Here is a 14,526-nt window from a genome sequence, read left to right on the forward strand (position 1 = left end):
CTGAACCCTGTACTTTGGGGATTTTATGGAGGCTTCATCGCATAGGCACGATCGGCCATTAGCTCCGTTTTAAGCCCTTGTCCCTTCGAAAGAGAATGGAAGGCGGGGCTGAAAATTCCAAGCTTCTCATGGCGGCTTGGTCATTTTGGTGACCAGCCCCCATCCAGGAGCCCCCAAGGAGCCCACTCCAAGTCAGCTCATTACAACAAAAGACACTCCCATTTTGACCCAGGAAATTACAGGGGCTTCGGGAGCTCTGTGCCAGGAACTGGGGCCAGAGACCAGTGTATATGTTATACTATTTCATAAGGGTCCTGTGCTCTCTGCTCCTCAGGGGTCTCATGGCCCTTGTCTGGGTTGAAAGTGAAGCCATTGTATCCGTTTGCAAACCGTGGCGGCCCTACCTCTACAAGTACCCGCGCTGAGTTTCACCCAAGTCTTGTTCCGCTTCTCTTGATAATTTCAGATGGTTTGGGAAATGGACTCCATTTTAGAGCTCCAGGTAAAAATGCCCAGATTTAGAAGGTCATTTTCATGTTTCTGTACACCAAGTGGGCAAGCTAGGGTTCAGGCTTCCTTTGAGATGCTGGTCAACTGTAGAAACTCAAAGAAACTTAAGATCTTGGGGACTCATGAAAACGTTTAGGTAATAATTTGAAATTTAATCTTTTAATAGACTATATGTAATAACATGCCTCTTACTAAGCTCAACTATTTAAACACTTTAAACATGGATCATTGATGTAAATATTCAGGGAAAGCTGAAGAGGTAAACCAGAGCAGACCCTGTTTTGCAGGCCTGACGTTGCATCTAGGAAGATGGCCGCCTGTGCCCTGTTCTCAGTGTCCCTGCAGCGGGGCCTGTGCCTGCGCCTGGGGTGGCTTGGAGTCTGGTGACTCTCTGCTTGTGCTAGGCTGGCTGGGGTGTTTGGTCTCAGCATTCGTGTAGCTTACTTTCCTGTGAAGAATTTTAGGCTCTTAACCACGTTCATGTCACCTTTTTAGCATCTTACAGAGGGCCATGATTCAATTCCATACAAATGACATTTAGAGGCGACAGTGAACCTGACATACCTTCAAGGTGGTTCTGATTGTGGCTTTTGTGTTAAAGTTTGTCCCTGGAAAAGAAGCACAAACACCACCTGGGAATGAATTTTTATGTTATTTTGGGTCCTATGTGGCCTCTTTTCTCTTAAGATGTTTTCAAACTGCAGTAAACAGTCCATCTATAAGACCATTGAAAGTAAGGCCCAGGAGTGTTTTCAAGAACGCAGCAACAAAGTGTGCGGGAACTCCAGGGTGGACGAGGGGGAGGAGTGTGACCCCGGCATCATGTACCTGAACAATGACACCTGCTGCAACAGTGACTGCATGCTGAGGCCGGGCGTCCAGTGCAGGTGAGGAGCGTGGCGCGGGGTGGAGTTGGGCGCCTGACAGGGGTCCTCACAACAGCGGGCTGAAAGCGCGGGGCTCTAGAATCATCAGAGGGCCTGGCAAGTGTGTGTTTACCCCTTCTGCCCTTTATAGCGAGAAAAATGTTTTCTGGAAAGCAGTGTGACATTGTATCACAAATCCTCCATCTTGCATCCTCTCTGCTGTAGCGATGCCATAGTACAAAGAATCTTTTCTAAGGAAACAGAGATGTACAAAGATGATTTAGCAGGGATGTTCATGGCTACATCCTTTCATAATAACAAAGTATGGGAAACAATCAAAATGACAGTCCTGGGACATAAATTAATTATTGTGTATCTATACTGTAAATAGTGTTGAAGAATACTGTTTAATCCCAGAAACTGTGGAGGAAGCAGGTTACAAGTTAGAAGGTACTTAAATTTCCATTTTTAACGTCCAGTGCCTGGCTTAGAAGTAGGGGGAAAACTTTGATTTATGGTCACAGATTTAACGGAATACAGTGCTTATTAACACTGTAAATACTGACAGGGCTGACTAGTTTCTTGACCACTGTTGCCTTGTGGGCTTGAGTATTTTTTGTTTTGTTTTTTTAAGTTTTTGGCTGCGCCACGCGGCATGTAGGATCTTAGTTCCCTGACCAGGGATCGAACCCATGCCCCCTGTGTTGGGAGTGTGGAGTCTTAACCACTGGACCACCAGGGAAGTCCTTTTTTTTTTTTTTTTTAATTACTGTTTTAAGTTAATGAAAACCAATGACACCAAGATGTTTTAAAGATGGGTCACTTTGGACCACTGTGCTGCGTGAGTCTGCATCAGGAAGGGCAGATGGACCATGTGCAGGTGGTGCTAGCACCTGGGAGTCTGTGCAGGAGTGGGTGATCCAGCCAGGAGCCCCTGCCCTGCCATTTCAGGGCCCTGTGGCATGACCGTAGTCTGTGCTGTGGGGCTGTTTTTTGACTTGGACTGTCTGCTCTTCCTCTGTAGTGATAGGAACAGTCCTTGCTGTAAAAACTGTCAGTTCGAGACGGCCCAGAAGAAGTGCCAAGAGGCCATTAATGCTACGTGCAAAGGCGTGTCTTACTGCACAGGTATGTCCTCCCGTCGGTTCTCTTGGAATAATTTGCTCAAGCAGGTATGTGTGTGTTGGAAAGCAAGATTGTGTTTCATTCAGATGAATATAGCCCTTTCTTTTTGTTAACCTCATGTGCAGAGTTGAGTTGATCTCAGCACACTTGTCATTGGTCTGTGCAAGGCCCGTGATTATTTCTCTTCGTTGTTTATTCCCTTTTATTCACTTCCATTCTCCTTCCCCTCATAGGCATCTGCTTTAACGTGTCTAATACTTGCCTAGATAGGTGTATATCCTTGAAAGATAGTGTGTTTATCTTCTGTATATGTGTGTTTTTAACGTGCCAAAGTGGTACTCTACCTTAGATCATTTTTTTTTTAAACTCAATACCATGTTTTTACAACTCTGTTTTCTATTGCTCTGTATTTCTGTCTGTGTATCTGTATCTTTGTATCTAGTTCATTGTTTCGGGCACTTGCTGAGTGTTTAGTTTTGTGATTTACTATATTTTACTTATCTGTTCGCCAAGCAGTAGCTGCTTGGATTGCCTTTATCTCCTAATACTACAGATAGGACTACACCGAACACCCTTACACATCTACTTTGGGAGCTCTGAGAGCTTGCTGAGTGCATACGGAGGAGTGGGTGCATACGGAGGAGTGGAATTGCTTAGTCGTGGAGGGAGGCACTCCAGCGTTCTCTAGAACAGCAGTAACGGGTTTTGTCAGTGCCCCCGTCAGTGGTCCAGGTTCCTGTATTCTGACGTCCTTGCTGACACACTGTATTATCTAGCTGTCTTATTTTTTTTGCTGGTCTGATGAGTATAAAGTGATTTCTTCTTATTTACATTTTTCTTGAACATCTCTTTATATTTGTTAGCTATTTAGATTTCTCCTTTTGTGAATAACTAGTTCATTTAGTTGGTCCATTTTTAAAAATTGCATTTCATTTTTGCTATTACTGATTTGGAGGAGTTCTTTTATGATAATCCATTTGGTTTAAACATTGCATATGCCTTCCTCCTATCTGTTGTCCTTTTTGGAACTGAAATCTTTCACTTGAATCAAATCTGTCATTTTGTTTGTGTGTTTATTTTTTTGGGTTGTGGATAGTTACAAAGGTATTTTCCACAGCTGCTTCTGTAGCTTCATAATTTTACCTTTCACATTTAGGACTTTATCTGGAGCTAAGTTTGAGATTGTATTGATTATCAATATTACCTGTAGTTCTTAGTACCTGTAGTTAGTTGTTCCTTTAAAAAATCCCCAAGCTATATTATTAGGTACATGATTGGACATATTCTCTACATCTTCTTGATCTGCTATTCCTTCATCGGTATGTAATGCTCCTTTTTGACCCTTGTGATTTCTTTAAAAATTTTTTTTTTTAATTTGTATTGGAGTATAGTTGACTTACAGTGTTGTGTTAGTTACAGGTGTATAGCAAAGTGAATCCGTTACACATATACTGTTTTAACGTGTTAGTATTCAGTCTGCTGCCTGTTTGTTGTTCTTGTGCCTGTTTGTCTGGTGTATCTATCCCATCTTGCATTTTTCTAATTTCTGTGCCCTTTGGTTGCTTGGTTTGATTTTTGTAGCAGCTTTATTGAGATACAATTAACATATAATACCACCTGCCCATTTAAAGTGTAAGTTCAGTGGTTTCTAGTATACTCACATTTGTGCATCCACCTACCAGTCCGTTTTCATCACCTGAAAAAGAAATCCGCATCCTTCAGCCCCCATTTCGAGTCCCCTCTTCATCCCAGCTCCAGAGAGCCACTCATCTACTTTCTGTCTCTATGGATTTGCCTAATCTGGATGTTTCATATAAATGGAATCATACAATATGTGGGCTTCTTTCCCTCAGAATAATGTTTTCAAGGTTTATGCATGTTGTAGCATGAATCAGTCCTTCATTTATTTTAATTGCTGAATAATATTCCATTGTATGGATATATCACATTTTTTATTCATTCATCAATTGATGAATTTTGGATTGTTGCTGCTTTTTGGCTGCTATGAATAATGATACTATGCAGATTTGTGTGCAAGTTTTTTTTTTAATGAACCCACCCAATTTTTATTAATTAATTAATTAAAGTTTTGGCTGCATTGGGTCTTTGTTGTTGTGCGCGGGCTTTCTCTAGTTGTGGTGAGCGGGGGCTACTCTTCGTTGTGGTGCGCGGGCTTCTCGTTGTGGTGGCTTCTCATTGCAGAGCACAGGCTCTAGGTGCACAGGCTTCAGTAGTTGTGGCACGTGCGCTCAGTAGTTGTGGCTCGCGGGCTCTGGAGCGCAGGCTCAGTAGTTGCGACGCATGGGCTTAGTTGCTCCGCGGCATGTGGAATCCTCCCGGACCAGGGCTCGAACCCGTGTCCCCTGCACTGGCAGGCAGATACTTGACCACTGTGCCACCAGGGAAGTCCCTGTGTGCAAGTTTTTGTGTGGACTTATGTTTTTATTTCTCCTATATATATATCCTTTTGTTGAATTGCTGGGTCATGCGGTAACTGTTTAATCCTTTGAAGAACTGCCAGGCTGTTTTCCAAGTGGCTGCCCATTTTACGTTCCCACCAGCATGTGTGAAGGTTCCAGTTTCTCCACATCCTCACTAATACTTCTTATTGTCTTTTTTTATTTTTTGGCCACACCACACGGCATGTGGGATCTCAGTTCCCCAACCCAGGGATCGAACCCGTGCCCTCTGCAGTGGAAGCGTGGAGTCCCAACCACTGGACCACCAGGGAATTCCCGTCTTTTTGATTGTAGCCATCCTAGTGGATGCGAGGTTTTATCTCGTTTTGATTTTTCCCTCGGCTTTTACACGTGCATTTTATGAGATGTTACACATGATTCTTACATTCTGAGATCTGTCAGCATCACATTAGTTTGGCAAATGTCAAGAGCCTGAATATCTCAATTAGTCTTTAAAAAACACTTTCTAGGAGCTTCCCTGGTGGCGCGGTGGCTGAGAGTCCGCCTGCCGATGCAGGGCACACGGGTTCGTGCCCTGGTCCGGGAAGATCCCACATGCCGCGGAGCGGCTGGGCCCGTGAGCCATGGCCGCTGAGCCTGCGCGTCCAGAGCCTGTGCTCCGCAACGGGAGAGGCCACAGCAGTGAGAGGTCCGCGTAGCGCAAAAAACCCCCCCAGAACCACTTTCTAGCTGTGCTCAGTGTTTGTCTTTATTGTAATAATAGAAAGATGTTTTCTTTAAATAAGTGTAAGTAAAACAATTTGAAAAAAAGATATTCCTTTTCAAACAGCCTTTTGTTCCCTTGGTATTTTATACAAAGTAGCAGCAGCAGCAGCATCACCTGGGCTCTTGTTAGAAATGGAAATGCTTGGTCCCCTCCCCGGGCCTCCTGCAACTGGTAGCTCGGGGCAGGGCCCAGCCCTCTGTTGCAGCATCCACTGGCAGATCTGCATGCATGCTCCACTCGGAGTACCATGTTAAATAGGTGATGCTATATGTTTTTAATTATTTTCCTGTCTTTTTATACTCTGATTTTAATCTTTTAAGAACAGATGTTCAACAAATATTCTAAAGCATTTTTTATGTCTCTGCTGAGGGCAGCATAACATACTAAAAATATGGTGACAGTACAGAACATGAACTTGCTGTACTTTTTCCAGAGTTTGCTTCCAGTGGCAGTGAGTTTGCTATAAGACAGTCTTGTTGGCACTCTGAATGCCCAGCACCCGTAACGGGTTTTATAAAACCAGAGGCAGAGGTAGCAGCCTAAGCAAGTGTCTCATATGTGTTAGGTAGTTAATGAAAGGCTGCTTTTGTAGGAAATAGGGCAGATTCCTTTAAGTTCACAGCCCTTTGAGTCCGAATCTTTTGACTGGTTCCATTCCTCAGCTGAGAGGCCAGGCCTGTGGTCTTTCCCTTCCCTTTTAGTGTTGGCTTTCAACTGCTCGTGCTTCTCATTTTCCAGAATGAGTCATTCGTTCCACCCTTTCTCTCGAATTTAACATCCTTGGTTGGCTTCTCTTTGTCCTTATGAATCATTGATTCATTTAAGAAATATCTGTGGCTTACCTACAGTGTGACAGGGATTGGACATCACTGATTCATTAATAGTTTGGGGCTCTGCTCTCATGGAGCTTACCAGTCTGGTGGTAAGAAACAGAAAATAACCACAGGTAATCGAATAGATGTAAATTGTAAAACACGTGCTGTGAAGGGCAGGAGCCCGTGGAGTGACAGAGCATGGCGGGGGTGAGGGGCCACCAGCTTAGGCAGGGTCCTCGGGGATGGCTGAGAAAGGCTGAGCAAGGAGGTCTTGGAGAGAAAATCTGAAGGGTGAGAAGCAGCCAGTCCTCTCAGAGGGTGGAGACAAGAACCTTGTGGGTACTGAGCGCATACAGTCAGGTTCTGAGGTGAGAGAGAAATGGAGTACATTGAAGGGTGGCCGTTGGAGCGGGCGTGTGGCTTCCTAGGGAGTTTGCGTCTTAGTCAAGGGAGGGCACACAGGTGTCTTTTATTGGTGCTAGTAGTAGAGATCTCTTTTGTATATACATTCTTTTGTATGTATGTTATGTTTCACAGTATAAAGGTAAAAGCAGAATGCTTGGCATGTGTAAGTAGTGACGGAGGCGAGGCCATGGGAGCCGGGTGGACGCTGGGAGGAGTGGGCAGCTTGGTGCCCGGCATGGCCAGGCCTCGGTGCTCCCCGGCTGCCGGGACACGGGCCGCCCCGTGGAACTGGGCCGTGTGACTCAGGGCGGCCCGTGTGCCCTTTGCGTGCTGCAGGTAACAGCAGTGAGTGCCCCCCTCCTGGCGATGCTGCCGACGACACGGTGTGCTTGGATCTCGGCAAGTGTAAAGACGGCAAGTGTGTGCCCTTCTGCGAGCGGGAGCAGAGGCTGGAGTCCTGCGCGTGTAACGGTGAGCACGTGGCCCTGCCCATCCTTGCAGCAGGGCGAGGGCAGGAGCAGCGGGTGGTGTGCGCAGACGGACCGCTGCCTCTGGGTCCCGCTCCTTCCACGGTCGTCTCCGGAAGCCGTCCTGTCCATCTCCCTCGTGGCTGTGTTTTCAGACCGTGAGGCCACTCGGCGGCGAGGCCAGAGGGGACTGCGGAAGGGCGGGTGGCTGGAGGTCTGTCCTCACTCCTCCTCCTGCTGGCCTCGAGCTCTGGTGCGGCCCAGGACCCACCCGGTGCGGCCCAGGCCCGGGTCCCCCCTCTGTCGGGACGTCTGCTGGGCCAGCCGCCGCCGCTCCCTGCCAGACGCCTGGGGCAGGGACCTCTCAGCCACGGCCTCTGGGACCCTTGTCCTCAGATTTCCACACTGTTTTTGGAACCCTTGGGTCTGAGGAAGGGCCTGAGGGACTGGCTGGGCTCTGAGCTCCCCGCCCTCCATCGGAGAGAGTTCTGCTGCTTTCACAACAAAAATCCCAGAAGTCAGAACCCCGGGGATGGGCACTTAGCATCCACACAGTGGAGCACGCGGCTCTTCCAGGTGGAATAACATGTAAATAAAGGTAACACACAGTCAACGTCAGATGATTTATTCAGTGAGCGGCAAGAGGCTTGGGGTGCCCTGGAAGCACGCATAGTAAGTGCCCAGGAAATGCTGATACGTGAATGAATGAGGAGAAGGGTTTTGTTTTCCCTTTAAAGTGGTTTTGCTTGTTTTTGTGTTCTGGCTGATTTCAGTTTTTCCTAAGAGGTCAAGTAAAGATTGTCCCGAGTTATACGGCCTGTTGACCTTTTGGACATTCCTGCCGTTTGTACGTGTGCCAAATACCCCATGTGCTGTCGGAGGGTGGTGTCCATGGAGGGGAGAGGTCGTGCTTAGGCCGCGGTGCTCCTGTCGCTGGTGAGTCACTCAGATCTGCCCCCGAGGCTGGCAGTTCTGTCACAGTGGCTTGGCTTTCGCTGGAGCCTTGGCTTTCCAGAGTGTGCTGGAAACTGAGAAGCCAAGGATTGAAAGCCGCAGCGTAATAACGCTGGGACGAAGGGAATCATTTAGCATTATGAAGGGTTTGAAGTAGAGAGAATCTGCCTTTTAATCTCTTAAAGGAAACTTTTCTGTGTAAATCGTTTTTACCTTTTGCTTTACCTCTCTGAGGGCTGAGGAGCCTGAACTCAGGAGTTACTCCTTGGCAGGGGGAGGGGAGGGGAGGGGAGGGGTGTGAAACCAGGATCATATTCGCTGTTGGAATAAAAAATGAGTGCGATTCCTTCCCTGCGGGAGCGGGGTAGGAGGGGGACAGGCAGGAGGAGAGCGCGTGTCTAAGAGGCTCTGCTGTTTCAGAAACCGACAACTCGTGCAAGGTGTGCTGCAGGGACCCCTCGGGCCGCTGCCTGCCCTATGTCGACGCCGAACAGAAGAACTTATTTTTGAGGAAGGGAAAGCCCTGTACAGTAGGATTTTGTGACATGAATGTGAGTATTTATTTATCTGCAGCTTTTTCTCTAACAGCCAGATGTGAAGTTTTTATTTTGTAAATGCTGGGTTTTGCAAATGGAAGGGAATCAGAGCACAGATGCTCACATGTCTATCCGTTGTCGTTGTGTGAGAGTCTAGTTACGTACTGTGCGTGTGACCTCGGAGGACCAGGTGCTCTCAGGAGACTGGGCAGGACCTGGGGGACTTTGTGGTAAAGCTGAGTTTGAGGCAGGGAGTCCTACTTACTTGGTTTTCTGGGCTAATTATAAAAGTCACTAATTCTGCAGGATTGCAAGCTCTGATTTTGAAATGGGTGCCGAGTGGGCAGGAAAGACCTACGGGCAGCTTGACTCGCCTGTCAGACCCTTCTGCTGTCCACAGAAACACGGTTTTATCCCTGCACTGTCACGGCGAGGGCTTAAGGGCTCGAGAGGCTTCTCTGGCAGTGTGTGTGTGAGATCAGTGCAGTCCTTACTGGAATTGGCCCATCTTTAACAAACTGGTTTTCTTGAGTTTTGTCTTCTGGTAATTCTAAATCCACTTATAAAAATGGACTGAGTGTGGAGTGTCAGTGACAGAGAATGCTACCTTCTTAGGTACCCATTCCAGTGTGTCAGAGATGGCTCTCCTGGCCGTTTGGTTTCAGTGGAGCCCTTTTCGTGTTAATTATGTGTTTGACTTGAAGGCAGCCATGTTCCTTCTAAATGCATGGCCGCTGGGGTAATGACGGGTGCTTTCTGTTCACAGGGCAAATGTGAGAAGCGAGTGCAGGATGTCATTGAGCGGTTCTGGGAGTTCATTGACAAGCTGAGCATCAATACTTTCGGTACGTGGTTTCCCCAGGTGGGTGGTTGCTTGGAACTGAGCTGATTTCACTGATGACGTTAGAAAAGTGTGGTTTCAGACTGATAGGCCCTAATCGTGCAATAGAAGATGGAAATAGTTACCACTTTTGTTCTGAAACGACTTCGTTGGCTAAAACAAAGTGGACACATTATAGGTCTGCCCCTGTGTAGCATGGATGCACAAATTTTAAAACAAGGGAAGTAAAAATACTGGCTTCTTTACTAAAAAATGAACATGTGACAGCGTAAGTGTCCTTCAGTCCTATAGATTGCAAAGCTGAATCCTGCTTGATATAAGAGTCATTTATTTAAAAGTGGGCCTCAGACTTTGCAGAAGCAAGGATGCACTGTGTCCTCTAGGGCTCATAAGTTAGGGTTTAGTCACAAAAACAATAGTACCCAGACAGCATCAGCGTTGTCCTCGCAAGCATTGTTCCTAGTAGGAGCCTCCTCCAGGATGAGTCTCCTGCACTGTCCCTCCGGGGACTGTGTGGGCCCTCCTGTGATGTGATCTGTTCTCCACAAGCACATGGGTCCATTCTGGGGAGAGCTCCCGTGTGTGGGGGGACAGCTGGGTGTAGAGCAGGTGGCACAGAAACGCTTCTCGGTACCAGCCCAGTTGTTATATCCCGCCAGCAGTCTGTGCCGTTTGACACGTGATAGTACTCTAAGAACGTTGCATTTTCAATTTCTAAAGTACTTGGTCAAGACATTCACTGTTTGGAATTGTTCACAGGGAAGTTTTTAGCAGACAACATCGTAGGCTCCGTCCTGGTTTTCTCCTTGATATTTTGGATTCCTTTCAGCATTCTGGTCCATTGTGTGGTAAGTCACCAGTTTTTAAGTAATGAAACATTTTATTAAAATTTTGAGCAACTCGAACCATGTTATCTTCGGAAAAGATAAAAATTTCTTCTTAGAAAAATCTGACCTGCTGTTTCCAATGACATTTTTGGTGCTATCCCTGGGAAAGCATTTTTTGTAAAAAGATTAACTAATGGTCTCTAAAAAACATTACGTATTTTGTGCACGGATGTTTCGCTCTCATGTATAATTTCTGAGTTTTATACTTCTAAGCACAGGAGACTGGTTAACTGGGCTTGTCCAGGACCTCTGAGGAGTGAAGCTTCTAAACGAGCGCGCCCAGGCTGACTTTGCTGTGGCAGAGCAGATGCCAAACAGCAGCATTCCAGACATGCTGCCCCATCAGGTCTGCAGTCTTGGCAGCGTCATCTGGGGTGCTCGCTCAGATGCTTCCACATGAGGAGAGGGAGCCGTCTTCTTTATTGTTCAAAATGAGGAACAGTTAACAGTTGAATAGGGCTTTGAGAAACTCCAGGCACTTTATGAAGTTTGATTTTGAAACGGGTGCTGAGTGGGTAGGAAAGACCTACGGGCAGCTTGACTCGCCTAAGTCAGACCCTTCTGCTGTCCACAGAAACACGATTTTATCCCTGTGCTGTCACGGGGAGGGCTTCAGGGGCTCGAGAGGCTTCGCTGGGCGGCCTGGTCCTGTTTTCCCGAAAATTTCTTTCTCCAGAAATTTTCTTATAGATCCGTTCTCCTTGCTTCTGTGGGAGAAGGAGGATTTGTCTGCTGTGTAGATGAGGACGTCAGAGCCAGGCTTCCAGGCCTGTGCCCTGAAACCCCCGCGCGGGGCCCTCCTGCGAGCACGTGGGATGCTCCGGCCCGGCGAGCTCTCGGGTCTTCACGGCCCCGTGCCTTCCCTCGGCTGCGCACTCACTGAACGGCTCTTCTCTCGGGCGGCGAGCCTGCCGGACGCCAGGAGGAGCCCTGCGAAAGCGGAATGGTGTTAAAGGGGACGCGGTGGAGGCTTTGACAGATGGGCGACGGTGCCGTCCATTACGGTCGCTTTTACCCGAGAGTCAGACCTGCGTGGTTTACGGCGAGTTACGACTGTGGACCGAGAGGCCTGATGCTCAATTTCTTCGCAGGGCTGCCGACGGGAGGGCGGGCAGTGGCTTGTCTCTGACCTCAGCGGCCGTTCAGGGCAGCCAGGCTGGAAGCCAGGCCCTGGGCAGGGACCGAGGGCGGAGGGCGGACCACATGTCCAGCCTTCTGCAGGGTGTGTGTCAGGACTCGAGGCCTGGCGCCGCCAAGAGCTGGGGCCACAGCGACCCTGGACACGGCCAGGAGGAGTGACGAGGCTCTGGTGGGCTGGGTCGCTGCGAGGCCAGCGCTGGCCGCACGGAGCCACCCTCGTTCCTACCCGGGGCGGGGCCTCAGACATCAGCGCTTAAACCTTGCCTGTTTCCTTACTTAACGCCAAAAAACACATTTCTTTGACGTGCAGAGCAAACACTTGGGCAGAACCCTTAAAGCGTGGCTGCAAAGTTCCTCCTCCTCTGCGCGGCCTGCTTCCACTTTGTACACCTCCAGCTCTGAGTTCGTTCTTCCCCGGACAGTAGGAGGGGCTTATGAGGAAGGGGCGCTGAACGGAGCTGTTCGCAGGAGTGACGCTGCTCTGCTCTTCTTTCTAGGATAAGAAACTGGACAAGCAGTTTGAATCGCTGTCTCTGTTCCACCCCAGTGTAAGTATCTCTCACGAGTCGTTCTCGGTTGTATTTTGAGGTCTGCTAAGCAGAGACCTTCACTGGCCTCCCCAGCAAGAGCCACCAGCCTTTCCAGCGGCGCCGTCTCTGGCAGGAAGGTCCTGGGGTAGCAGGAGGGATCTAGGTTGGATGCTAAGGTCAGTTCTCATGACAGTGACGGTGAACGTTTGCTAGTCGCTTGGATGGTCAGCCCTGAGTGGTCAGCTGTTCAGCACGGGCTTAGTTTAACACTGAGAGAGCTTTTCCTGTCTTGGGATCCTGACAGCGTTGTTTCTCGTGAGTCTCCTTTGGGTCTTCAAACGGCGGCGTGTCAGGACTTGAACACTAACCGCTCGAGTCGCTTCTTGGGGTGCCTTCCCCAGCGTGGGGATCAGGGTGCCGATGGGCGCGGCCATCTGCCGGGTGAGGCTGGGACTGTGGGACCTGGGGTGCACCTACTCCGTGTCTTTCCAGAACGTCGAGATGCTGAGCAGCATGGATTCCGCGTCGGTTCGCATCATCAAGCCCTTTCCCGCGCCCCCGACCCCGGGCCGCCTGCAGCCCCCGCAGCCTGCCCCTGCGGCGCCCCCCGCGCCTTTGGTGCCTGTGGCCCCAAAGCTGGACCACCAGCGGATGGACACCATCCAGGAGGACCCCAGCACGGATTCGCACGCCGACGAGGATGGCTTCGAGAAGGACCCCTTCCCAAATAGCAGCGCAGCCGCCAAGTCGTTTGAGGACCTCACGGACCATCCGGTCACCAGAAGCGAAAAGGCCTCGTCCTTTAAGCTGCAGCGTCAGAACCGCATTAACAGCAAGGAAACCGAGTGCTAGTTCAGGACCGCGTCCCGAGCGCTCTGACTTCCGTGTGCAGAATATTTTTATAGATTTGACCTCAAATCACTGCAGTTTTTGTGAAGATTTGGGAGAAAAAAAGGAAGTGACTTCACAGCAGATGCCGGTCATGTGTTTGGACTTCCTTTGCATATGTAATACTTGTGTGGTCAGGCCCTTTTCCTTCTGAAGAGGTAAGGTGAATCTCGCTTATTTTGAGGCTTTCAGGTTTTAGTTTTTTTTGATCTTTAAGATATCCTTCAACCTCTGACGCCAAAGCAGAAACTACAGCTGGATTAGGTTATGAGTATTTACATTTTTGTAAATTAACTTTTCATATTGGGAACGGCACTGATTAGGGAGATGCTCAGTTTTTTTTTTAAACACTGTAATGATCCAGCAAACTTAATGAGGCATTTAGCAGTTTCTTGTGAGGATAACTGGAACACAGAATAGATTTATTTCTTTTGCCTTGAAGACAAAGGGAGAAAAAACCAATGTATAGATTGTCTCCAAAATGTGGGTTCTGTTTCTAGGTATTACCTAGAACTTGTAGCAGCAGAAGGGAATTACACTGCTAAATTTAGGGATAGGGTTTCTTAATTCTAAATTGTTAAGAATCTCTAATGTCTAGAATTAAAACAATCTAGCTTATAGTGAGGGTTACAAATTGTAGCTCAATGAATCTACAGAATTCTGCCAACTGTTTTAGGACCCTAGGTAGCTGGGCAGTTTTTGTGTGTTTCTGAAGTATCTTCATGTATCAATACTGTCACCATCCTCTTAAAACATTCACCATTCAGAAAGCCTGAACTACTTCAGAATAAGAAAGTTATGGTCGCCTCTTCTCAAACACTAGTGGCCAAGGATGCACAGGAGATGGTTTGGGTGCGACGTGCTGGCCTGGGGCTTTCTCCCCACACGACTGATTGGTACTTACCCGTTACTTCTTCATCTAGTGCTTCAGTATGGTCTGCATCTACTGTGTGAAGGATAGAAACCATCAGGTTGAATTCTGATTTCCTTTTAAAAGCTTCTTTCCCCTGCTAAGTATTGAAATGTGCTCACCAGCGAACACATTTTAACTGAGATAACTTGTAAGCTTTGAGAGCAATCAGCCAAACCTGTGACAAATCGTATCTTTTTTTCTAAGGATGTTTGTTACGCAGATACCTGTTACACTAATACTTGAACTTGTACCTTGTGGTATTTGCTGTCTTTTAACTAGTCATAATATTCTTATATTATAGTTAATACTTTTGCAATCTGATATAAGGTGAGTGGGGGGTGAGTGGGGTGTGTGGGTGTATGTATGAGAGTGAAATGGTTCCCAGCTGAATGTAAGAAACCATTTTTTATAAAATTGTGACTTTTTAAAAAACCAACACTGTCTTTACCTTTTTTCCATTTAT

At 47.8% G+C, this 14,526-nt stretch overlaps 1 protein-coding gene across 2 annotated transcripts in view; it reads left to right on the forward strand.

Annotated features, from left to right (window-relative positions):
- Positions 1-14,499, forward strand: part of ADAM17 (ADAM metallopeptidase domain 17) — a 52,024-nt gene extending 37,525 nt beyond the window's left edge. For both annotated transcript variants that reach the window (XM_004274897.4, XM_033437473.2), the window contains 8 exons: positions 1,198-1,397; positions 2,401-2,504; positions 7,244-7,378; positions 8,749-8,879; positions 9,631-9,709; positions 10,465-10,553; positions 12,230-12,280; positions 12,755-14,499. In XM_004274897.4, the coding sequence (XP_004274945.1) occupies positions 1,198-1,397; positions 2,401-2,504; positions 7,244-7,378; positions 8,749-8,879; positions 9,631-9,709; positions 10,465-10,553; positions 12,230-12,280; positions 12,755-13,114 (1,149 nt within the window). In that variant the 3' untranslated portion in view covers positions 13,115-14,499. The remainder of the gene's footprint in view (positions 1-1,197; positions 1,398-2,400; positions 2,505-7,243; positions 7,379-8,748; positions 8,880-9,630; positions 9,710-10,464; positions 10,554-12,229; positions 12,281-12,754) is intronic.
- The last annotated feature ends 27 nt before the right edge of the window (positions 14,500-14,526 follow it).

This window comes from Orcinus orca, chromosome 13 (assembly GCF_937001465.1).
Source record: "Orcinus orca chromosome 13, mOrcOrc1.1, whole genome shotgun sequence".
Taxonomy (NCBI): domain Eukaryota; kingdom Metazoa; phylum Chordata; class Mammalia; order Artiodactyla; family Delphinidae; genus Orcinus; species Orcinus orca.